The sequence below is a fragment of the Haliaeetus albicilla genome, chromosome 4 (genome assembly GCF_947461875.1).
Source record: "Haliaeetus albicilla chromosome 4, bHalAlb1.1, whole genome shotgun sequence".
NCBI classification, from domain to species: domain Eukaryota; kingdom Metazoa; phylum Chordata; class Aves; order Accipitriformes; family Accipitridae; genus Haliaeetus; species Haliaeetus albicilla.
The window spans coordinates 52,017,613-52,042,822 of record NC_091486.1 but is presented as its reverse complement, the minus strand read 5'-3'; the positions used below and the strand labels follow the sequence as shown (position 1 = coordinate 52,042,822).

Below are 25,210 nucleotides of genomic sequence, written 5' to 3'. Positions count from 1 at the left end.
CGTTGCATTTCCATGCGCTTTGTTAACTGCTGTTGTAATTTTTATTTTCCTAGGCCCAGATCAAGCTCCTGGTGTTTGGATAAAAAGGAATGAGGAGTTGATAACCTATGTAATGGGAAAGTAAAGGAAAATGATGTACTGTTAACTGCCTGGGCTTGTCATATTTTTGTGTATGCCCATTTTTCAGTGCAGATTTTTAAGAAATAATTACTTACAATTCTGGCTTTTGAGAGTGGATGTGTAGTGCGGTATGTGGGTATAGGAATGTCTTTGAGAAATATGCTATTGGGGATAGGTAAGAGGAGATGAGGAGGAGAGGAGATGCTCTCCACTGATTTTCACTCTCAATACTTCTGAAATAGTTTAGCAGCAGTTTGTATTAAGAGCTAAATAATGATACAGGTAAAAACAACTGTTCTGTACAATTTCTTAAGGTAATTCTGTGAGGACAGGTTTTCTTTTGGAAATACCTGGTTTCTAAATTTGGTAATAAAACACAGTTGCAGTGGTTGTTGGTATCTGCTCTTTCTCCTCCAGCAGTTCCAGTGTGGGTTTTTTTTCCCTGTCTGGATTATTCTTGAGGAGTTGATCTCCTCCATTGATGAATAATTATCTCCAGCATTTTTATTGGCTCATTCTACAAAATGGAATGTATTCACGTATACTAAGCATTAGTTTTGATTCACTATAATAGTTTTGGTTAATATTAGCTAAGAGCATAGTATTCCAGTAAAGATATAGTCAGATCTGTAATTCCTTAAAAATCAGAAAGATGGTAAAGTGTATGGAAGTCTGGGTATATAAAGATGCTGGAGAAGCTTAAAGAGCAAACAGTGTAAGAACTTTCCTCATGCACACAAAGATGCTGAAAGACCCTTTCCAGTCAGAGATACTGAATATCTCATCTTAAAGTGGCTTCTTTTCTGAAACTTGGATATCTGAATGACTTGTTTTCTGTAGCTGGTTCAGGAACAACCAGCCAGAGATGTATTCCTGAAGCTTGATGAGGTTGTGACAAAAGGTAATACAAATTAAAATCTATTAAAATTAATTTATGTTGAGTCAGATTTTACAGTCTCTTTTACATATGTGCTTGCATAACCAGAGTACTTAGGTGCATAAATCAACTAACTGGCACAAAATTTATATTGAGCTTAAAGTTGTCTATAAATAGTGTTACATTTTTTTAAATTTTAGCTGTAAAAAATTATAAATGTGTTGAAATGACTGTTTCCCAAGTCATGGTTGCAGGTGATGCTAAGCAATGAGTAACCAACAACACTGATATCTTTACAAGTGCAGAATCTTATAAATTATTAGTGGCTGACAGTAATTGTACCTCTTTGTAGTGGTGTTCTCTTAGGGTAAGCCTAATCTAGGCTAGTATTTTCTAGTTTGATTAGATGGTGGTTTTGTCTAATTTAGTACTGAGCCAGTGCTCAATCTAAAATTACAACTTCATTTTACTGATGCTTTGTTATCTAAAAGTTGGGATGCTGTGAAACAGTACTTGTAAAATTGTGGAGATTGTCATCCTCTGGTAATTTTACAACCAAATATTGTTATTCTATGAGTATTTTCCAGAGCCATAGTCCATTTTAATGGTTACAATAATGTTATGGTCTATTCTCTACACGATACAGTAGGAAGTGCCTCCAAAGTGATGAAACTGTTTTAAAAAGATCTGCAAATTTTTAGTGAACTAACTTTTTCCCCATGCTGAAGTCAACTGACTTAAGGAATGTGCTGTTCCTCTGGACTGCATTATCTTAGATACTATTTGTTTATAGTTCAGTGTTCGTTCATACACTGAAAGTTGCTTTATGTTCTGATAAGGCTTCTTCTACTTGGTTCAAATAATGATGGGAACTTACATACAGGATTTCTAGTACTTTTGGGGAAGGGTGGTTATTTAGTTTGTTTTTTGGTGGGTTTTTTTGGTGGGTTTTTTTTTTTTTTTTTTTACTTCTGCAAAATTGCTGTCTAGCTAGCTGTTTATCTTTTATTTGCGCTGATTATTCGTGGAAGTGAAATACTTCACATTTGTCCCTATTTCATCTTGTTTGTTTTGGACCATATCCCCAGTTTGTCACAAATGATTTAAGAACTTTGGTATTGTCCTCGAACTTGTTTTTGTCTCTTCTCAGCTTGGTATTAATCTCATTTTTTTGAAGAACTGAAGTTTATTAAGGTTATCTTTATTGCTTTATTTTTGTGCTTACTTTTGACTTTTTTTTTTTCTGTTATAGCTTAGAGTATTGTAGTTTTATTTTTTCAATATATGTGTAGCTTAATAGGAGACTTTAGTTTTTCCTGAGTCTTGATTCCTTGGCAAATACTTAAAGCTTTTCTTCCTCTTCAGTATCTAACACAAATATATTATATCCCATGTATAACTGGAGACATGACTCTGGGCTAGTCTTGAAACTACTTAGTAATGAGCCCTTCTTAATCTGGGAACATACGCGTTTTAATTCTAGTTGTTTTTCCATCCAGTGTCTTCTTATTACCTTGAAGAACTACCAATTGCCCAAATCCTTTCTAGAAGCGTTTATCAAAGTGTGTAAACTCAGTGTTTAATACTTATTCTATTAGCTTTGCTAATACTGACATTTTTCTTCTCTCTCCTCCCTGTTCCCTTTCTCCTGGTGTTTTTCCACAGGAATCGAATTTCTCTCTCGCTGAGGTTCCTTCACTTCCAGTATGGAGATGAATCGAGAAAAACTGTGTACCAGTAAGGCTGATGTGAGCTCAGATTCTGCTTATCATTGCTCAACATGTCATGATGATGAGGAGTGGAGCAGTACTAGCCGGGGACGAGCTAAGTCACGAAGTTTGTCTGCTTCACCAGCCCTAGGAAGCACCAAAGAATTCCGGTATGGATCTTGGTTCTTCCCATTGTTGCTACCTTTAAGAAAAAAAAAATTATCTACGTTTTAATTTTTGCTCCTCTTTTTATATAACCATAGTCTTGCAGCTGTGACAAGCGATAATGAACAGAAATAAAAACAGTGTTTTGTGGTAATAAATAGAGAGGGAGGTGATTAGTGAACCATCCTATTGTGGTTCATGCTGTGAAAAGAACTTGATTTTCTGAAGTAGCCATGTCTAAACTGACATTCATGTAAATAGTTTCTGGCTGGTTGTGAGGCTTGCCTTCTATTTCAGTGTTTCTTGGGAGATCTCGAACTGCTTTTTGTAGATATTTCGGCAACATTCTATATGTGCACATATAGCTTCAGCAAGACAACACATCACTCATTTGTTCTGTATGTGCCATTTAAATGCTGTCTGAAATGAGTATGTCAGAGTCTGGATTCAGTGACGTGTTTGCATTTAAAAATGGCTATGGGAAATGTAGTAGATCCTTTTTTTGAAGACAAACTGCACATAAAACTGCTATCTGTAGCATCATGTATTGAAATTATTTCTTAGTAAGAAAGTTAGTGAAGAAAGTATGGGTATCTTTCCAGCTAGGAGAAGTCCTTAAAGTATAAAAAATTAGAAGGTTATTGTTCATAAGCAGATAAACAAAATATTTTCAAGTATGAGGAAGCTGTTGTGCACAAGTACTTGACTTTCAGGGTTTTGGGGTAGATTTGAACTTTGACTACTGTGATACTTGTCATATTTCAACCTAGCTTCAGAAATTTTAAGTACCTTCCAGAAATAAAATACAAATGCATCTGTACTGAGCTATGTTAATTCGTAACTTCATAGTAGCTCAGGTCACAAGAAAGGAACAGTTTTGTGCTTGGTTCCCTATCTTTAATTAGTAGGCAGAACTTTACCTCTTGCTCAGCAAGTTGCTTTCAAGGGATTCTTAAAACGTACTTCAAAAGGTTGTTAGTCCAAAATGAAGGCAGGAAGTTAAAGGTTGGGGGTAGACTAAGAGCAGACCTGTAATCAAAATGGTATGGCTGTCAAAACAGGTATTTGCAGAGTTCACAGTCTCAAAAAAGAATTAATCAACAGTAGAGACACTTCTGCAGATTTTTGCAAATGCTCTAGCTAGAGCTTTAGTGCTGTGTATTAAAAACCTGTATAAGTATTTAAGTTATATGGTAATGTGAGGCAGCGCAAACTAGGTTTGTGCTTGCAGATAGTTTCACAGCAGTGAGAAACGTCCCCCCCCCCCCCCTTTTTTTTTTGAGCCAAATTTCTAATCTGGTTGCAAGGCTCTTGTCACATGGACAGCTTGGACAGAACTTTTGATTTTTGTGATCTTTGGACCCATTGTAAATATTGAGTAGCCTGCTGTGGTAGCAGCGTGTCTTGATCTTGTGGGAAGCATAGCAGAACTTTTACTTACATTGTGGCCCTCTATAAAAGCACGGACAGAATCATGGAGGAGTTTCTCAACAGATGAAATTCTCGTCCAGAGTTACTGCTTTGCTGGTAGGAATGCTCTTGCAAGGCAGAGCATATGTGGGTGAGGCTGAAGATCACAGGGGGAAGCTTTATGGTGAAGGGAGGCATACTAAAAGCCTTTACCTGAAGAGGTTAAAAGGTTAGGAAAATAGTTGCTTCGCATATGTAGTTCAGAAAGTCAGTGTACTTTAACGCTTTTGGAAAATGTTCACAAAGGACTGTGCTCTGACTGTACTGTTCTAGCTACTGTGTTGTGTGTCATAGTCAATATGTAAGACTTTACATTAAAAGCATGCTGTAAAACTGGGTTTTTTTCTCTTCGCTTAGACCTTTAAGAATGTAGACTTCAGTCAACCTGTGTAAAAGACCATGTGGTCTAAATTTTTGTGTATTATTATCTTCTAGCTAAATAACTACTTTTTCAAACTAGAAGTGATCTTTGTAGACCCTACCCATTGTGGGTTTGAATTAGGGTTATGCCTTACAAGATTTTTTTTCATTAAGATGCTCTGCATTCATTCACTGGCTGTCTTCAATTTAGTGCAAAATTGTCACAAGGCATTTTGTAGAATGCCAGAAAGTGATCTCGGGCTTGCTATGTAGTATTCAGATTGAAGTAGTTGCCTATCTGCTTTGAACTGGCAAGTATATTTTCCTAAAAGATGTATAATTTCCAGTGTGTTGCTGCTTATTCTTGGCAAAGACAGTCTTACTACAAACAACTTTAAATTCTGTTCACTCAAACATTTTACCTTCTATTGCTTGAATAGTGCATAGGTTATTACTAAAACCAAGTAAAATCTCAACAAAAATGTATACCAATGATTAATTAGAGCTTGCAGAGAAAACTTTTGTTTGAATGTCATGAAGGTCAGATATGGATATTTAATGCCTCTTGTAGGAACAGAGTTTAGCCAATTACTGGGAGTGGCATGGAATAACGACCTGTGTTGAAAGAAGGCAAAAAAGAGAGTTATTTGGGAGAAGCAAGTTACTTGAGTGGAGCAAGAAGTGGGAGGTGATGTTGCCAGGGTGTTATTTAACTGTCCCGATTTTGAGTGTAATTGTTAACAAGTAGATAGAGACTTACTGTTTCTTTAAATGTATTGGTACACACATTAATCTCTATGTCAGTCCTTACTCATTTTTCTGTTTTAATAGAAATAACATAAACTCTATAAAACACTTAGTAATACTCTTATCTGACTGGATTAGTCATGCCTAGACTTACAAATGGAAAAAAATAATAACTTTTATGTGTTAAATGTAGGAAATTAAATACCCATTCTCATTATTGGAATTCAAATCGTACACACGCCTATTTTATTAGGCATGCAACAAATAAGATGTTGCTGTTATTCCTTAATTATATCTTTTTAACCTGTCATCTGGTTTTCATTTTTGTTAGATTTCTGAGGAGGATTTTTTATACTAAGAGCGAGTCATCAGGCTGCTCTGAGCTACTTTATAATATACACAATAGAAGGTAGTGCAGTAATAGATTTGTTACTGCCAAGCAGTAGGTTAGTTACCAGTTCCTGTGTTTTAATTGAATTAAGCACAGGAAGGACATATTTCCCCCTTTTTTTTAATGGAATAAATCTAATAGCATTTACATAATGTTTCAACAGTTACATGACTTGAATAAGTTTTGCTCCCATTTGCAGATTTGTTCAAGGATGTGCGAGGGAAGTAAGGCAGAATGGTTCTGACTTGCTCCAGATAATCTCATCCTGGAGCTAGGAGTAATCCTGTGTTCTGGGTGGGATTTAAGTTTGAGGATAAATGACATTTCAGAGCTCCTACTTATTTGAAGACAAAGATCATATTAGCTCTTATTAGATAAATAAATGGAAAAAATTAGAGTTTTTCCTACCTATTCAAAACTACGGCCTGGTACTGCAGATAGGTATCTCCATATACCTTAGAATTGAAGGATTTGCATTTTACTAATTTATTAAGTACAGAGATCTAAACAGCAACAAAAAGTGCTTAAACGATCAGGACACCATTACTGTGACTTGACCATGGCAAAAAAAATCTGAAGGTATTGCCTTGGTGTTGGAGACTTCATTGTAAATGCTTGTCAAGCCTTACACTGGGAAACCTAATTCATATATGTTATTGTACCTTATTGAGATGAAGAGCACTCATTAAGTTATTTTATGTGTATTTATACCACATTTAATCATTCTGCATGTCCTGCTCTAAAATTGTGTGCTCTTCGATAAGATGTAGTGCTTCAAGAAATACAGAAAAGAAGGTATCATGGTTATTGTGTCTGCAGCAGTGAAGCTGAAGTCACTTAAGAATTGATGCAGACTAATCCTTTATACACCCTAATGACACACAGCTATTAGTCATTGTAGGTTTTTTTGCTGAGAACATGGCCTGACAACAGCAGCCTTGGGCTTATTTTTTTGTTTGTATGCTTAGTAGTTTGCTTGCTCACTGTCAACAGACATTAATGCAGGCCAAAATATTATGGAAGAGAAAGTGCTTATACTATGTAAACAAAAGTCCTGGCTTACACTCTGTATTTTAATTAATTGATTAGGCACACTTGTTAAGTGAAGATTGTGAGACTACCGAATTACCTAAAAAAACATGAATGCTGCTGTTCTTTCGCTCAGCTAGTGTTATTACAGACATATTTTGAGTTTCTTTTGAATGTTGCCAATCTCATTTGATAATTTCTCGGTGTTATTAAATAACTTTCTACAAAATCTGAAATGTTCAGTCAACTACTGCTCAAGTACCTGGCTGAGTACTCGAAGTGTTAAATACTTGTTTATGCTATCATCTTGACTATTATTTAGGATTACAACAAACTGAGGAGCTGAAAAGTGTGTCCTTCAGTTATTTAAGTGCCTTCTTACTCTAGCTTTAAAAAAAAAAAAATCAAAGGTTTTTTTTTAATATGTAAGAATTATATAGCTCATTCTGAAACAGGAATTTTCTGTGCTTTGTTTCTTTAGCATAGGAATTTTCCTTTTCACAGTAGTGAGACCTTGAAAATGAATTACGTTTCTATAATTTGGGATTTATCTACACATTTTTTTGGTCTCTCTGAGACACACATGTACTGTTCTGTATTGTAGTGTCGAGAAGAGTTGAGACTGAATAGAATCTTTGCAGGCTTGACATGAATTCACAGAACCAACTTGAGAAAACTTGACCATATCTTCTTTGAGGCTGTGATGCTTCCTTTGTGCAAAGTGAAGATGAAATGAATACAAGAAGAATATGTACCTGATACTAATATTTAGGAAGTGATTACTCTGTATGTGGAAGGGATAAACTATGAGTGAGGCTTTGATTAAAACCACTTTCAAGGAGTAGGTACAGGAATTAAGTTTTAGATTTGACATGTGAGAGCTAATATGTGTAAAATTACATTGGCTGGTCAACCACAATTAAGAAATGTACTTTGCCCTGTATTGCATAGTGCAGCTTTTTCAAAGAAGTGGTTTTGGTGGTTGGGGAGCTAATTATACCCGGTTTGTCATCACATTTATTTATTATTTTTTTATATATATATGTATTTAGGAGAACACGCTCCTTGCATGGACCATGCCCAGTGACCACATTTGGACCAAAGGCCTGTATGCTGCAAAATCCTAAAACGATTATGTAAGTACTTGTCAAATGAATGGTATTATGCTTATTCTATGGGAAAGAAAAAAGTTTGCTTTTCTACTATTCACCCCCTAATCAGGATTGTTTGTATTTTACCTGACATTTAGAGATTTTCATGTTGCTTGATTGCCAGCTTGGGGTCATCATTGCCAAAATTGGCCTGCCGTTTTCATCACATGTTCATCATTTAAAAAGTCAGTCAAAGGAGAACGGATAGCACTGCTGAACTGTATCCTCAACTAAAACCCCATTAGATGTGCATTAGCTTGATCTGCATGTTGAAAAATCTAATGTGGGTTTGATTGTAATTTTTTGGGTTTTTTTTCTCCCAAGGGGTGATAGGACTTAATCAGTATTTCTCTGTATGGATTTATAGTGGTTTTGCCGGTTGGAATACTTCCTGCAGACATAAAACGAAATTAATTTTATTGGTTTTACGTTACTAATTAATGTGTTGTTCTTAAGCCCACTATCTACTACCTAAACTAATGGGAGTTTTTTCACAGCTCAGTATATCTATATTGGAAAAAAAAAAATCAACCATTTCACATAAAAATACAGCAGGGCATGTGAATAGTATTAAGTACTGAAATTTTGTTTAGACGTGTTTTGCCTAATCTGCAATCCATAGTTTGTCAACAATGGCAACTATAATAAACACTTTCCAACATAATTGACAGTAAACTTGCCATGTGTATTATAGAAACCTAATTATGATACGGAGAAGCTATTGGTAGCATTTCGTTTATTCCATCTTGAAGTATGTAAAGAGCAGTGTTTCTGAACGATAAAGGAGCAAAAATTTTTATGGACAACACAAGGAAAGGAGGAGAAATTGTTCTGTGTACTGTGAAATCTGAGGAAAGCCTTCTCTCTCTTGGTATTATGTGTTTGAGATAGTAGTTTGAATTTTTGTATTTGATCTATGGCACTTTCAGTGTATGAATATCATTAAGGCAAGTTTGCTTTTGGACTCTGCAGATGAACTTAATGTGAAAAAAAGGGTTGGTTTCTGCTTAGCAGGCATATAAACATTTTAATTTTGTAGGTTGGGTGGTATAAAAGTGTTGCTTTTTACACCTTGTATTCTATACTTAATAAATAGTGTCTTGACTTGGTCAAATGAGGAATGTCAGGGTTCTACAGATAACCAAGTTAGTGGTCCCTATTTTTGTCCCTTTAAAAAGTTTTATTTCATTGTTCTTTTCAGTTAAACATAAGGTATTTAAGTATTTAGTTGCCTAAATCTTTACCTAAATAGTAGTAGTCTTCCTCAAAACAGGTTGGTGGTATCATAACTTTTCCTGCGAGGGTGTGGTGGAAATCTTGCAGTGTACAGTAACTCTCAGCTTCCTTGTTCTTTCTGTCTGTTCTGAGGCTGGTGGCTTGGAGCGCTGCAGTTCATCTGGAAACCCAGCTTGCATTGTATGTTTACCCACCTGACTGGTAAATGTGCTCCTCCCCATGGGCTGGGCTGGCATTATATTGTATATAATGACAGTGTCAAGATCAGTTGAGTACAGAGGCTGCAGGCAATACTAAATGCACGCTGCTTGCTGGGGAAAAGGCTGCTTATGCCGTCTTCAAAACAGCTGGGGAGAAAAGGGTGCTCTCAGGTGATTGAAGGAAAGGACTATTTGAAGACTAAATTGTAAATTACTATTCTTACTTTAAGATTTTTGCTGTGGCTTTTAAAAACAAGAAAAACCTTTTGTTTGGGTTCTTCTTCTCTACAGTCAGTAATACTGTTAAACTCTCTTCCCTGGAGAGAATTTTTTAACAGAAAGCCTTAGTTTTTATGTACGGGCAAAAGTTAGTGAAGGTCTTGGTGTCTCTTTAAGTGCTAGTGTTGATGATTGTATTGAAAGACCTGCTTTCCGAAGACCGTTATGTAAGATGACCAGAAGAATTGAATGACTATTCAGTGAAAAAAGAATCAGGTGCTTGTGTTGTTGAGGAGAGGGGAGGTTAAATACCCATTTTAAAATTCTTTCTTGAAATAGGATTTTTCTTATGAAATCTTGCCTCTGAAGATCTGTAATAGATGTTTTATACAGGATTTTTCTGTAAAGCCTCACAACTTTTTATTGGGACTGATTTGACATACTTAACTGGGGAAAAAAAAATTCAGAGAAAAATGTTTTCTTTGAGGTAGCAGTTTATTAAGTGATAAAAGCCTCAGCCTTTTTTTTTTTTTTTTGGAGCTGTTGCATTTGCCTGACTCCTGGAAAGAAACATGAAGATCTTAGAGCATGTTATGAATAATCTTTCATTTAGTAGAACTACGTGGCATTGGTGAGTACAGTTGAAATAGGCAGACTGTCCTTCATTTGAATGAAGTCTGTATTAGTTCTAGGTTTATAAGTGAAAAGCAGTGCTGCAATCTTTAGTTCTTTGCCAGGTTTAGAGGATAGCCTGATCATCTTGAAATGGTTTTGGGGTGGTTTCTCTATTTGTATTTTTTACCTTTTAATAGTGTTGAAATTTGAGGAATTTAATTTTATAAATTTAGTATAGAAAACGCTTCCTTAGTCACAATTTGTATTGGAAATAGCATATAAAACTCCAGCTTTAGTTCCTTTGCAACTGTTTGGCACCAATAAACACATGAATGCAGCTCTTCCTATTTGGTTTTATTTTGTTTTGGTTTATTTTCAATTTAGCTATTGGTTGGTTAGTCAAGTCAGAGGAAGCCTTCCAGATTCATAGTAATCTCAGATTCATGGTGATATCTGAGACCGAGGATGGTATCTTCAAAGTGCCCTTACGCTGAGCCAGGGGATTGGACTAGACTATCTCCAGAGGTGCCTTCCAACCTCCACTGTTCTATGATTCCTTGACTGTAAAATACGAGATGACGCATAATGTAATGTTGAAAACCTGTGTGTGATACCGAGTGTAACTGCATATTTGTATTCTGTGTTATATAATGATATTTAGAAGGAGAGATGGCACTGTTTGTTAGTAAAGGTTATTGGTATTAGACTACTTCATTAATCTCTAGTTTCTGCTGTATTTATATGTAGAGTATAGGCATTTTGGAAAGGAAAATGAGCAGGTTATTATACCTCCAGTATCATCATCTGTTTTATTTTAACCCTTGAAGTGCTAAATCCAAATCTCTTTGTAAATTTGGCTTGTTCAGCATTTATACTAATCTGCTTTGCTTTATGGATTATATCTGCACCATATGGAAAAGGATGGGATGCTTGTAACATGCGAAATACAACTGTGAAATTATGTAGCTTAGAAGTAGATATAAATGAAGAAGGAAAATAGAGCTGGGTATTCCTAAATCAACTAAATGTATTACAGAGCAACATGAGTGTTCTCTTACTGAACCCTCTTGAAAGCTGTAAAATTATTTGTGTATATATATATTTAGTTCTTGAGGTTCTCAAGTCTTAGAATACTGTCCTGACAATAGGCAGACAGGAGTTTTAAAATACTTTAAAAAGTTTTGTGTTTTTTTGGTTTTGGTGGGGTGTTTTGGTTTTGGATTTTTTTTTTGAATTGGTAGTTGTGCTGCTTTAAGCAGATAAACTTGTTTTGGGGTCAACATTAAAATAATATATAGGTTAGAGTTTTAAAGAAATTTTGCACAAAAGTTATGTATGCTTACAGACCTGTAATGTTTGCCTGGAATAGAAGTATACAGGCATCTGTTCCTGTTTAAGCCCTTTATTTATGAGGCTTTGTCATAGGAAGTATGAGAGCTGCAAATGCAGACTTCCCAGAATAGAGTTTATGTACTATAGTGTTGTCATAGTTGTTGAGGCTTATCTTGAAGATTTCGTACAGATGACCATGTGAATCTTAATTATTTGCCCTTCTCTTGTAATGGTCTTGTTTAGTATAAAACTGTAGAATTTGTGTCTGCATCTACAGGCTTCAAACTGTATTGAGAAAACTGTGACTGTATACTGGTATCAGTGAAAAAGTGCTGAAGGAAGCATTGCTAAAAAGAATATTTGGGTTGGAACTACTGCACTATTTTTAAAATTCACATTGACTTAAGCTGTTTGACTTAGAGTATTGGATGGGAAAAATGTTTATGCTGTAGCTTTTTCTGATTCTCTAATTGGATGTTTCTCCTTATTTTGAGTTGGCTTAAGAGGAGAGAGCACTAAGACAAGATAAGAGGAAAGCATTATGGCTGGAAGCATCAGGGAAGATGTCAGTTCAAGAACTTGATCCAGGAGCTTTTGTAGTGCTTCTGTTAAAGTCTCCGTTTGCTTGTGTTGCTAGCATGGTAGCAGTTATAAGAATGGACACTTTAATACTGTGTTACTATCTTAATATAGTAAAGCACTGATTGGTTTCATGGGGGGAAAAGGCATCGTTGCAACACAATCTATTGCATCCTTATTTCTATTGTTCTGGGACTGCGTGCAATTATAATTAAGGATATATTCTTAACTGACGAGAACGTTATCAAAGCAAAATGTAGTAACATTGTCTTTTTTTCTATTCTCTAGGCACATTCAGGATCCAGCAAGCCAGCGGTTGACATGGAACAAACCTCCCAAGAGCGTCCTTGTTATTAAAAAGATACGTGATGCTAGTCTGCTGCAGCCTTTTAAAGAGCTTTGTGTGTATCTTACTGAGGTAATGAAATGTAAATTCCATTTTTAACCATAATTAAAAATTTTACATCTAAACTGTTCTCAATTACTGATTCTGTTGAATGTGGAATGTACAGGAGTGTATAGTGCAAACATTGTTTTACCCATTGCCACTGGAAGTAATAAAACTTGTTTCAGAGCTTAAGTCAGTACTTAAATATTGCAAGTACAGAGCTTAAAAAAAAAAGTAAACTCAAAACTTTGCTTCATTCTGTTTGCAGTTCTAAGTTACAGGGAATGAGATATAAAAAGCTTTAAGCCTTGAACAAACAGCAGTGTTACTGTATCATGTAATCTATATTCCAAAGTTTAGTTTAGTTTAATTCATTAGATGGTCTGTGCGTGCTGCAAAATTCTCACTGGAATTAGACCACACATTAAAAATAAACCCCGCAACCAAGAGATGCAGACCACTTCTGTAAATTATTATTTATATGTTTTAAACTAATGCAAATTATGGGGAGGGTCAAATATTCTGTCATTTTAAAAGGTTATTAACAAGCTTATCTTATCTCTCCGAAGGAGAACAATATGATAGTGTATGTAGAAAAAAAAGTATTGGAAGACCCCGCTATAGCTAATGATGATAATTTTGGACCAGTGAAGAAGAAATTTTGCACCTTCAGAGAAGGTATGGTAATGATGTCTTGAAAGTAAAGTTGAAGTATATTGCTTTTTTGTCTTGGTATTTCCTTAGTCGCTGGGTCAAGTTTGTAAAACTAATGTGTATTTGCAAACAGCTGTTGTTACATCTTAGGTGTGCTTTTTTATGTTTGTGAGTGAATGTTGGCATGCTGTGCTTAATTTATGTTCGGAAATTAAGACTGTTGATAAAACTTAATTCAAAACTTTTATTTCAATGTTGCTTCTAGATTATGATGATATCTCCAATCAGATAGACTTTATCATATGCCTGGGAGGAGATGGGACCTTACTTTATGCTTCTTCGCTTTTCCAGGTTGGTCTTTATGGGAAATAGACTTAAAGACCTCTTTTCTTTTTGAAGTATTTGAAGGTGGTTGGTTTTTTTTTTTTCTTTTGTTATTGAGGACAGCATTTGTCCTTTGCTGTTCATTCCTTTTTTTTTCAAGACTGTTTTACCCTGTACCTTCTGAAAATAGTCTATGTAATGTGTTGTTTTTATTATGCACAGTTGAAGTTACATCAATAGTCAAAATATTTACAGGCAATTAGTAGAAGTATGAATTGCTTTTATTCCGTAGCTTTTAAATTCTTTTCTTTATTGATAGGGTAGTGTACCTCCAGTTATGGCTTTTCATCTGGGATCCCTTGGATTTCTTACTCCATTTAATTTTGAGAATTTTCAGTCCCAAGTCACTCAGGTTATAGAAGGTAATTTAAGGGGACAAGGTGTGGTGTCTCTTTTTGTTACGTTTTCTGTAGCTTTTTCCAAGACTAGTAATTTTCTTAACCAACTCATTTAGGTTGGCCCATAAGATTGAGTCACAAGAAATGTATACTAAACTAACAAAAGCATTGCATTGCATTGACCCATTCAGTGCTGCTTTCTGTACTGTTATGCAAAGGAAAATGGCTAAGAAATAACTTTGTCCTGTGTGGAGTAAACAAGTAAAAGATGATGCAGAATTTACTTGAAATGATAGATAAACATACAAATAGAGTGTAGCTCTGAAATCTGTGGTAGTCTGTTTCTCTCAGCAGTACAGTGCTTAAATACTGAGAAGTCAGGCAAATAAAATATTTAAGGGAAGAAATACTTTGTTTCTTCAATATGAGATTATTTGAGTTGCATCCAAAGTAGATTCCTGAAAAGACGTATAAATTCTCATGTTGCTAGAATGTTGCCTTTTAATAGGTGTTTCTAATGCACTCATTCTCTCTAAGCATAGCTTTTGTCTTAGTGAAGATCACATGAGGCTCACAGTGTTTTCCCATCTTGATCATGTCCATATAAAACTTAAATTTTCTTTTTGCATCATGAGGAAAGGGAGGAAGGACTGGGTTCAAATTTTACTTTAATTTTGCTCCTTACTACTAAAAATGAGTTTTGAGCTTTAACCAAATGTAGACAATTATCTTGTGAATGAAATTGGGAACGTTGAAAGCACGGGCAATAGAGAGGTGGCATTTCATACAGTTCGCTAGTTGTTACAGGGGTTTATTTACTATACTAGCATATCATTTTTGTGTACTTTCTCCTATATTTCACTTCTAGGCAATGCAGCGCTTGTTCTACGAAGCAGGCTGAAGGTGAAAGTAGTAAAAGAGCACAGAGAGAAAATGACAGTACAAAATGGTATAGAAGAAAATGGAGTAGTGTCTACAAATATAGAGAAGGAAGTGGGCAAGCAAATTATGCAATATCAGGTCAGAGGGCAAAATAAGCAAAAGAACTAATACACTGTTTGTAAATTGCTTTGTACTTGTTTTATTATAACTTTCCCCCTTCCATTAGTTTACCTGCATTAGCCCAGTAGTGTGGGACAGATCCATATTGCTCTAATTCACAATATGGGCACTGCACAATGAGGAAGTGGTGTATCATTACTTTCTGCAATCATAAGTGCTAATATTGTACTTTCCTGTAGTAACATTTTCCTTCTATTTTGAAAACAAAGTAGTAGTTATAAAATGGGATAGCCCAAAGATTTTTATAAGTAAAAAGAAAAACCCTGTACATTGTTAATAACCAGCTTCTGGAAATAATTCTTAACATGTAACAACTGCAGCTGGCACTTGATAAGACAGAACCATAAAGAGAGTCTAATTTGGCAGGTACTAAATCAGTATGAATTTTTCAAAGCTTGTTTCAGCTTGTCATTTTTTTACATTGCCAAGTCAGCAATAGTGGACTGGTGTAATATTTGATGTCATGGCAGGTCCTAAATGAAGTTGTAGTGGATCGTGGTCCTTCTTCTTACCTTTCCAATGTAGATGTCTTTCTAGATGGACACCTGATAACAACAGTGCAAGGAGATGGTGAGTCTGCTTCTTGAGTTAAATTGCTTATTAGTTCATGTGTAGACTGTTGCTATTTTACTGGAGGATTTTCTCACATGGAAACAAAATCTCAAGCTTCTGTTCACTGGTGACAAAAAACGTTAGTGTGCAATGAATAGGTATGTTTATTTATTGGTAGCTAATGTGTTCCACAACAAAGCATTAAAGTGTTGTAAGCTTTGTTTATGGACTTGCGAAAGCAAGTGGCACTTTCTTTGGGTATGGTATGTTAGGGCTAAGAGCAAGAAATAGCTTAGAAAAAATTTGCTTGGATATCTGGAATTTGCTGAAGGCCTAAGATCTCAACTCATGAAATACAGAAGTTCATCTTTAAAGCTCTTATCCTTCAAAAAACGAATGTCACTGTTACAAAGTTGTGTAACCTGAGATCTAGAAGTTTTATGCAACTTACATGAAACCATAAAACTAACATGCTGTGCCAGGATTAGAAGAGAGTTTCTGACTTTTTGTGTATTAGACTGCAATTCTCCTGTGAAATACAAGTTGATACATTCTCTGCTTCATTTTCATAACAGTGCTATTTCTTAGTTGTCTTCCAAAATAACACATTGATTGTAATGCTTATGTAAATGAAATTTTTGCTCCTTTCACAGGAGTCATTGTCTCCACGCCAACTGGTAGCACTGCATATGCAGCTGCAGCAGGAGCTTCTATGATTCATCCAAATGTTCCTGCAATAATGATCACCCCAATCTGCCCTCACTCATTGTCTTTCAGACCTATTGTTGTTCCTGCTGGAGTGGAACTCAAGGTTAGCTTCTGTTTTGTTATTTCTCTTTGTAAGTTAAAAACTTCTGTAATAACCACATGAACCTGACCCAAAGCAGAAGCGGTTAGGAAATGCTGTGTTTCTCCTGCGTTCTTTCATTTGTAGGAGGACCTGATCAAGTCCGGTTGAAGAATGCGTCTTTGTTTAAAAAAATATGTACCCACTAGCGGAATACTTCACGCTGCTTCCTACTGGACTGTAGTTGTGTAACATTCTGTAAAATGGGCATACATACATTTGCATTCTGACTAATCAAATTTTACATTATTTCGGTTAAAGTGCGTGTAAATCAGTGGCATTTAAGGGAATGAAAAATTCTACTTTCATGGCTAAAACAACAAATATTGCAGATCTTGAGTATATCGGTAGAGTTATCTGCAATTCGCTAATTATTTTTTGTTAATGCTGTCTTGCAGGAAAAAAAGGCATGCAATACCTCAATATGAAATGGACTTAGTTAATGTGTTTTTTAACAAATACCCATGTGTAAGGAAGAATCCCTTTCTGCTTCTTGTGTCTGTTACAAGCTTCCCGTCTACTTAAGTTGGAAGAGAGCTAGTATGTTTAGAAGGGCTCTTCTAGGGACATTAGAAGATTAGCAATAAGAAATAAGTGTGTACTGGGTTTTTTGTTCCTGTTTTACAATATAAATTGAATGTTTATTCATGGCACAGCTCAGTCCACAATTTGTCACGTCAGTGGGTGTTACTGGCCAATGGTAGTCAATTCTTTTCTCTTAATAGAAATGTATGTTAAATATGAACAAAGCTTCCTAAATGTAACAGCTTTGGATTCATTATGTATTAAAATCTGTTTTTATGCATTAACTTTTTCTTCTTGAAAGAGATGCTAAGTCAACTCATGTAACTGAATTAAAGCATGCACTGGCTGTAATTGGAAAGTCGGTCTGATTTATGACCTTGTATTTATAAAGAGAGGGTTTATTGTATGTAGAAGAGTATGTGTATATATACCAAACGTGAAATGAAGGTTTGGAACTTGTGTGGTGTGTTACTGCACTGTTATTACGGACAGATTATGAATTTCAGTGCAACTGTAAAGTTGCAAAGAGTCAATTCTGTTCTCGGAGGGACGATGAAGGAGGTGTTTGTTCCTTACTCTTGAAAAATAGGTTTTGGACCTGAAGTTTAGTTCTTTTCTCTTTTTCAGATTATGCTTTCCCCGGATGCCAGAAATACAGCATGGGTTTCATTTGACGGAAGGAAGAGGCAGGAAATATGCCATGGAGACAGGTCAAACCTTTTTTGATTGTGGCATCTCTTTCTAAGTATAGAAAATACTGAATCGTGCACTTCTCTCATTCTCTAACATCTGTCAAAAGGGTTGCTGGTAGTGAAGAAACAAGCTTTTATAAACCCTAACACCTCTTACAGCACAAACTGCACTAAAAGTATTTAATTTCTAACTTGGATTTTTTAGATCTTCCTATGAAAGCAAGTCAAATGTTAAGACAAAAGCATGTAAACGTGGCATGCTTGACAAGGAAGATGGACATGTCTTTAGAAAATTCTGTAAATTTAACTTAGAGATATATCTTAGGAGTTTGAGAAGTTGTAAAACAATGGGAGTTGCATGTAAGCAGTGGCTCTTAATAATGCCATATGGTTTAAACTGTGTTTACTTACTGAATGGTTGTGGTCATTTGCGATGTTATTGCCTTGAGTGAGCAGAATGCAGCGTGTGAAGTTTCCTCATTTTTTTATGTGCAAAATGTGGTGGTTTATCCTAATGGCAGGTGATTTAAGGCAACTGTGTGATACGTGACTGGTAGACTTGCCATTCAAGATGACTTCTTTTTTTTTTTCTTGGTCCATAAAAGTTGCCAGGAAGGATAATGTGTAGCTGGCATGACACTCCATCTTGAACTGTTTGTATTTCCCCTGAGGTTGAAAGATCTGTAGAACAGATCAGGAGGGTAGTAAGGATTCAAACATGAGATTTGGCTCTTTGTTAGGTGCTAGACTTTTTATTGCTGTTGCTTGTAGTTGAAGCTTAAAGGCTAAGGTGGTGACTTATGTTTTCCTTTGTCCCGGTGTTGTTGATGTGAAGACCAGCAAAAGACTGCAGGATGTCATGGGGTGGGTTCAGTAGTCTCACTGTGTCAAAGAATGCTGTCCACAGTGCATCTGTTAACAATTTTAAGCCATGTGTTCACTCCATTTAGATGAGCCTGCAGACTTTGGTTATTGCTTGATTATAGAAACTTGCTGTTTCACCAGATTGGCTGAACATAGCACTATGTTAGGTAGTGAATAGAAGACTTTTTTTTTTTTTTCTTGCTATTCATTGCCCTTGACTGACTGGGGTATTCCTGTGTTGTTGCAGTATTAGCATCACTACCTCTTGCTATCCCCTTCCTTCGATCTGTTTCCGAGATCCTGTGAGCGACTGGTTTGAAAGCTTGGCTGAGTGTTTACACTGGAATGTTCGGAAGAAGCAAAATAACTTTGCTGTTGAAGAAGAAGAATTTTGAGTGTCTACATCTAACAAGACTCACGGGAATGGAAAGTGGCAGTATCCCTTCTATATACTTGGATTTTTAAGTTTTTGGCTAACAAGTGTGGTCACCATCTCAGATGTACATAGTGATTATATCTGTCTGATCTGCTGATGGCTGGAAATTGTGCTATTTCTTGTCCACCAAGAGTAGGAATGGAAGAAATTAGGCTCTGATTGTTGTAATCTGGTGTGAATTTCCTTCAAATGAGCAATCTGAAAATGGATTATTTCTGATTGGTATTGACAACCACATCTGTAGATTTGGTTGTAACCTATAACTTACCAATAACATGGTAGGCTGAATGTAGATACATAATAGAAAAGTGGCATTAAAATAATCCGTTTAATTTGGTATATTTGTAATTCCATTTAAGACTGCTGTGCATATAAAAGCTCTACAAAATCTGCTTTTTAAAAAAAAAAAAAGCTCCTGTTTGTTAGCTTAAATATGTGTTGCCCAGAAGAGCTCCCCATCAAGACAGCGCTTAAAATACTTTCTCCTTACTTGTGAATGTGACACAGTGCGAAGAAACACCCATGAAGAATGTTTTTATTAATAGATGGAACTAGTAAAAAAAAAGTATTTTTTTTATATATATATACACATATATATGTATCTTATGCCCATTTGAACAGTGTTTGACCCTTGGCTGTCATCACTGTGTAAACATCCAGAAATAGCATGGACGAGCATTAGCATGGACTTGGTTGTTACAGTGATCTCCATTTTTATAGCTGAGCTAGTTCATAGCTCTGCAGTTCCTGTTGGTGGGAATCATCAGTGTGTTGTTTTTTCTTATTACTTTTGTTTGATTCTCTGGAATAAATGGTACCATAAGAGACTGTAAAGTAAAAAAGAAAAAAAAAAATTCTCCAAGTGTTCAAGAAGAATCTGGGCTTCAATTACTACTATATTGTCTAGTTCCACTATTGTCTTGAAGAAAAGAACATCCTATATGAGGCCCTGAGTGCCCTCAACTTCCATAGATACCTTCCAGCTCTTGGTGCTGAGTAATACAGAAAGGGATACTGCATTGGTAGGCTGATAAATGAGAGGACACATTCCCAGTAGAGTAGCAATGGTGCCTTCAGCACACTCAAGATATTCTAAGTCTCGTATTTACTTTTTTAAGATGCTTTCAAATGTTTCTAACTTCTCTATGTACATATTTTATTGTACGTGCTTTTATGAAAGAAAAAACAAAACAAAAACAAAATCCAACAGAAAAACTAGTTGGGGAAAAAAGGGTTTGTACTGTACTTTAAATGAAAAATATCAAACCCAAGTATAATGTTTACATTTATGTTCTCTGTGGTGCAGTCTCATGATCATACTATCCAAACTTTAGCATTTTCAGAGTCTTGCTGCATTGGTCATTAAAAGAATGGATGTTATCTGTTAAACTTAAGCCTATGGCATAATATTGTGGAGGAATTAATTTACTGATGAAGGTGGGATTTCTGTGAAAGTGGAGTGAGAAGCTCTGTTGAACTTTTCATGATTGTCTTATGTTCTTTATGTGGTCCAAAGTGGTAATGGGAAATGTATTGATTTCCAAACTCTGCCTAACCTGCTGTCCTCTGATGGTTTAAATGATGTCTCTTCCATTTTGGATGCTGCCCTAGTCTGTCTAATTTTATTAAATCCAGGTGAGAGCACTTTTCCATAAAAGAGAAGCAAACTCTTGATTAATGATACAAATCACAATGAAAATGTGTTAATATAAATTAATACTCGGTTTGTAAATTTGTAAAATAGAATATTGGTTTGATTTGGTCTAAATAGACAAATCTTGTGATATCTTGGAGAATATCCAGATAGCTTTTGGAATTTATCTTTCACTTGATTCTGCAGTAATTGTTTTATCACTGTTTTGAAGCTGCTTATGGGTTTCCTAGGTGGAGTATTCAGTTATTTAATAACTGTTTACTTTTTGAACTATAGAAGTGTCGGACTATTTGCTTTGAAACTATTTTATTTAAACATGCAATAATTGAGAAAAGGAACAGGGTATAGCGGCTATATAAATGTATTGTTAAGTTGAAAACAAGCAGAATACTAGGCACGCTAGGAAATGGAAATCATTTTGTGGAGGTGAGGCGAAATGATTAATCAGCCTTATCTAGTATTTTTTTTTTAAATAAAACTATATTCAGCACTTTTTATTTATGCTTTTTATAATAGTAAAGCTATTATTGACTAAATTGCCGAACTTTAATTTTCAGAGTGCATAGTTCATGAAATCTGTAATCAAAACTTACCTAACTACTTTCTCTAGATTAGATCTAGATTAGGAGTTGTCTTTAAATTTATCATGTACTGCAATTGCATTACTGGCTTTGAGGCTTCTGCATTTTTGCTTGTGCAAGTATTCCCACTTGATAACGATCTTATTTGGATCACTGATCAGCCAAGTAGAGAGCTACAATTACTGACTAAAGGAAAGAAAGTCATATGATGACTTTAGTCTTTGCTTTTTCTTCAAAAAGCTGTGTTTATTATAATTGTACTAGCTGCTTTACATCAAAACACAACCCAAATTGTGTTAATACATTACAAACCTGTCTAACTGTACAAAGTCCCTTTTTAAGGCCTTTAATCTGCAAACCAGCAATTGACAAGCGGGCTAGTGAGGTTTAAACAGCACTCAAGTTTTGCATATTTAACTGCTTTAAGTGTGGGTAACTTCTGTTCAAACCACAGCTGAACCAGAAAAAAAGCTGTAATGCAGACTTGATTATATTGGCAATAAAAGCTCATTTTGCTGATGTAGCTTACTCAAAGTAACTTGTTTAAACTGTACTAGTAAAATAGGTTTTTGCTAATGAAGAGCAGTGTTTCTAATATAAGGGTTTGTAAATGTTACTGTACCTACAAATCCTTTCCAGTCTACAAAGGGCCAAAATGGAAGCTTGGAAATTTTTTTTTTTTTTTTTAAAGTTATTCTCTAGTAGAGAGTTTAAGAAGTTATTAACAACTGATGTAGTATGGAATAAAGCAGTGTACTGAATTTCTAAAAGAGGAAAAATCCTGTTACATATTGTTAATGCTTTGAAAACTTGTTTTAAATATTGTTGAAAACAAATATTTTTCAATCCTTTCAATAAAATCTTTTTGTAAAGTTGGATTTGTAAAGCAGCACTTTGACTGTTGAGAATATAAAATTACGTATACAGAACTACTTGCTTGGAAGGCAAATGTTCAGTGTGGGTTTTTGATACATTGTCTCACGGGACAGTACCATCTGTTTTCTAGAAATATACCTAAGGCTTTTTTGAATGTATATGTCTGATACTAGTCTTTTCTCAAAAGTGTCACAATAAAAGCTGGATTTGCTGTGCAAGTTGAAACAAATCTTCTGTACAACTAGTTGGGCTGCATTAACTACTTTTTTTGAAGGCCCAAGAGTAGAAAAATGAGGAAAGAAATAGTTAAGGGCAATAATCTGAGATAATGTCAGATAATTTGGATACCCAGTAAATTTAGGATTGAAAATGTAGTTTAAGTGCCCATTCTATCTTTGCCTGTGCACATTGTGGCCAAGTTCTAGACACTTCTTCCATGAAACTTGTGGCTAATAATCATGATGTCTTTTTATGATTTCATAATTCACCTGTAACCTATTCCAACAGTTCATGCAGGTCCAATGATTGATTGATAAATGTGAGGAAATGTCTTATGCAGGTAATACAGCTGCTTTTAAATGGAGTTCGTTTGCTTTGCAAGGTACCTTAGAGTTTTCCATCTTCTTATGCCTGGCTAGTGACAAACTCTTGCTGTCTATGGCCAGAATAATAACCCACCATTTCTGTGACAGTGGCACTCTATTGCCTATGCATAAAGCAGGGAAACAGCACTGCCAAAGGCTGGACCCTTATTTTTACAGATGAAGCTTTTGAGATAGTTTATATGCAATTTGCTAGTCCTGTCTTGTCAGAATGAAGGCTTCTTAACTGTTGTCAGTTTAAACGGCCCAGTTCTAGCATTGAGAGCTGTGATCACCATAGTTTGCTGAACCAGCAAAAAGTATTCTCCATCCCCCCAGAGTCTTTCCAAGCTGAGGTATCAAAAATTTTGGCACAAAAATTAATTCAGCTGGGCTGATTAAAAAATGGCTGTATCAATTTACCCTGGGTTTTTAAGAGTTAGGAGAACTTAAAGTAGCCCAGAATTGGCCATAAACCTGTGTGAACTCTGAGGCCATCTTTTTCTAGTTTTGCCCTGCCTTGCCCTGCAGCATGTCTACATGATAAGCTGAAATGAGTGTTGGTACCAACATGCAGTTTAATCTAGATTGTTCACATAGGCATCAGGTGGCAGTATAGATTACAGCCATCGTGGGAAATCCAAAAAAAAAATCTCATACTGGATGTGAAGGTCAACACAGCTTGTACTTGTTGCTGCTGTTCCGTGAAATACTAAATTTTAATTTAATCTGGGTCTCCCTTTGTGTGCAGCAGTCCTACCTCTTGATGACAGTCTCATGCTCCTTGTGCAACTGCGAGATGCCTTACTGCATTGCTGATTAATGAAAGGAGTGGTAGAGAAGCATATAGCGTTTACAGTGGTATTACGATTTGTTTCATAAAAACATGATTATGTTCTAAAGACAATTTGAACTAGCTATGCCAATTAATGACTTATTACTGTGGGGCACAGGATTGCAAAGCCTAAATGCTCTTCCTTACTCTGTCAGTCTCTGTCTTTCTGTGCTGTGTTCTTTTAACTTTTCTGGAATCCAGATTAGTATCAGCTGTTGCACATGTGCACAGCAGCTTGAAGCTTTTTTTGAGCGAAGTCATGAGAACAACAGGGAACAGTTTGGTCTCACGTATTGTCCTCAAACAGAAAAGCAGGAAGCTATACCCAGAAAAATGGCATTAAAGCTACCAATACTTTGTAGTGATGGGAAAGTAGCAAGTTGATTCATTTTTTCAGTAATGCACAAAGAAAAATTGAACTCAAAGGCTTGAACAAAGAACAGGTAGAAGATAATAATGCAAAAATGAAGTGCGTGAGTGGTTTGGACTTTTTCTTCCTGTTGGGTGCGCTTATTTTACTCTATATGAAAAAGTAGCCTCTCTACATGCTGTTTTTGAGAGATTTCTCATACAGCATGGAAAAGAAGATTGATCGCAGAGGGAAAAATGTTTGTATATTTATCAGTTGTTAAGAATTTGTGCAAATTACCTAAAACTGAAATTCCTTTTACATGTTCTGGGTAAAACTTGCTAAATGCTGTTGACAGAGGAGCTTCTTGATGACATGTAGAGCAGTAGCTTCCACTTGTTTGGTATAGTGTGATTTGTTCCCATTGTTTTCCCCTTCTATTGGCGAATTACCAATAAAAAATGTGATGAGTAACTTTGCATTTATCCAAAGTTAACTTTGGAATTAGCTGGATTAATCTCCTGCTTTAATAATAGAAAATGTGAAAGTTGGTTGTCTGAACCAGTAGGTTTAATGATTGTCTACATCCAGGGTTAGAGTGGCTGGGCAAAAAATAAAGTGCTTCAATTTAGAGTAGGCCAAAGATACTGCCTGCAGATTATGACAGGATTGCGTATCAGGAAACTTTCAGAGATTCAGCCTAGTAGCTCTTATCTACACAAATACTAACTTAAAGACCTTGTGAAAAAGAACAGGCAGATTTCCACAGGAACTTAACAAGACCTTAGTCAGGAATAAGAACATTTTTCTGTGAAAATATGACAGTTAATTCTCCAAGGCATAACAATATGTTTCTGCTTTGGGGGAGATAAATGTTTGAATGTAATCACAACTTTTTTCCTTTTAATGATACATTTGTTTCTGCCATCTCCTTGTTATGAAGATAAAAGGAGCATAGCACAAGCCTACTTTCTTCAGCTAATTTTCACCAAGTACAGGCCTACTGCACGATCAAAGTCTTCCCTTACTGGTCCTGCTCTAGGTAAGACCTGCTGCATGTTTGCTAGTTTTAGAAAAGGATTGAATATGCTTAATTGTGTTCCTCCATTTCAGCAACAATTCATAGTCACATTTTGACTTGTGGAATGAAGTCAGTCATCAGCTGGTACACTCGTCCTTTCTCTTGATACTGTCAGCTGTATGCAGTCTGACTACAGACATTCAACCTCTTCATGCCTCCATTGTGCTATCAATAAAGTAGATTTGTTTCAGGTTTAGAAGACTAGGATGAGAAAAATATTTTTTTTATAGAAGTTTTGAGATCATCCTTGCAACATTTCCCTCATAAGCTGCAATAAACTATTTTAACTACTTCTGCAGTGTACAGATACC

At 35.6% G+C, this 25,210-nt stretch overlaps 1 protein-coding gene across 4 annotated transcripts in view; it reads left to right on the top strand.

The window, feature by feature from the left end:
* NADK (NAD kinase) overlaps window positions 1-22,055 on the top strand; it is a 28,196-nt gene extending 6,141 nt beyond the window's left edge. For 2 of the 4 annotated variants that reach the window (XM_069782702.1, XM_009923283.2), the window contains exons 2-12: window positions 2,663-2,876; window positions 7,921-8,004; window positions 12,489-12,618; window positions 13,158-13,266; window positions 13,508-13,593; window positions 13,886-13,988; window positions 14,833-14,984; window positions 15,497-15,596; window positions 16,232-16,389; window positions 17,578-17,660; window positions 18,754-22,055. In XM_069782702.1, the coding sequence (XP_069638803.1) occupies window positions 2,704-2,876; window positions 7,921-8,004; window positions 12,489-12,618; window positions 13,158-13,266; window positions 13,508-13,593; window positions 13,886-13,988; window positions 14,833-14,984; window positions 15,497-15,596; window positions 16,232-16,389; window positions 17,578-17,660; window positions 18,754-18,901 (1,326 nt within the window). In that variant the 5' untranslated portion in view covers window positions 2,663-2,703 and the 3' untranslated portion in view covers window positions 18,902-22,055. Of the gene's footprint in view, window positions 1-2,662; window positions 2,877-4,289; window positions 4,399-7,920; window positions 8,005-9,286; window positions 10,306-12,488; window positions 12,619-13,157; window positions 13,267-13,507; window positions 13,594-13,885; window positions 13,989-14,832; window positions 14,985-15,496; window positions 15,597-16,231; window positions 16,390-17,577; window positions 17,661-18,753 lie in introns of those variants that run through there. The other 2 variants (XM_069782704.1, XM_069782703.1) reach the window with 2 other exon arrangements.
* The last annotated feature ends 3,155 nt before the right edge of the window (window positions 22,056-25,210 follow it).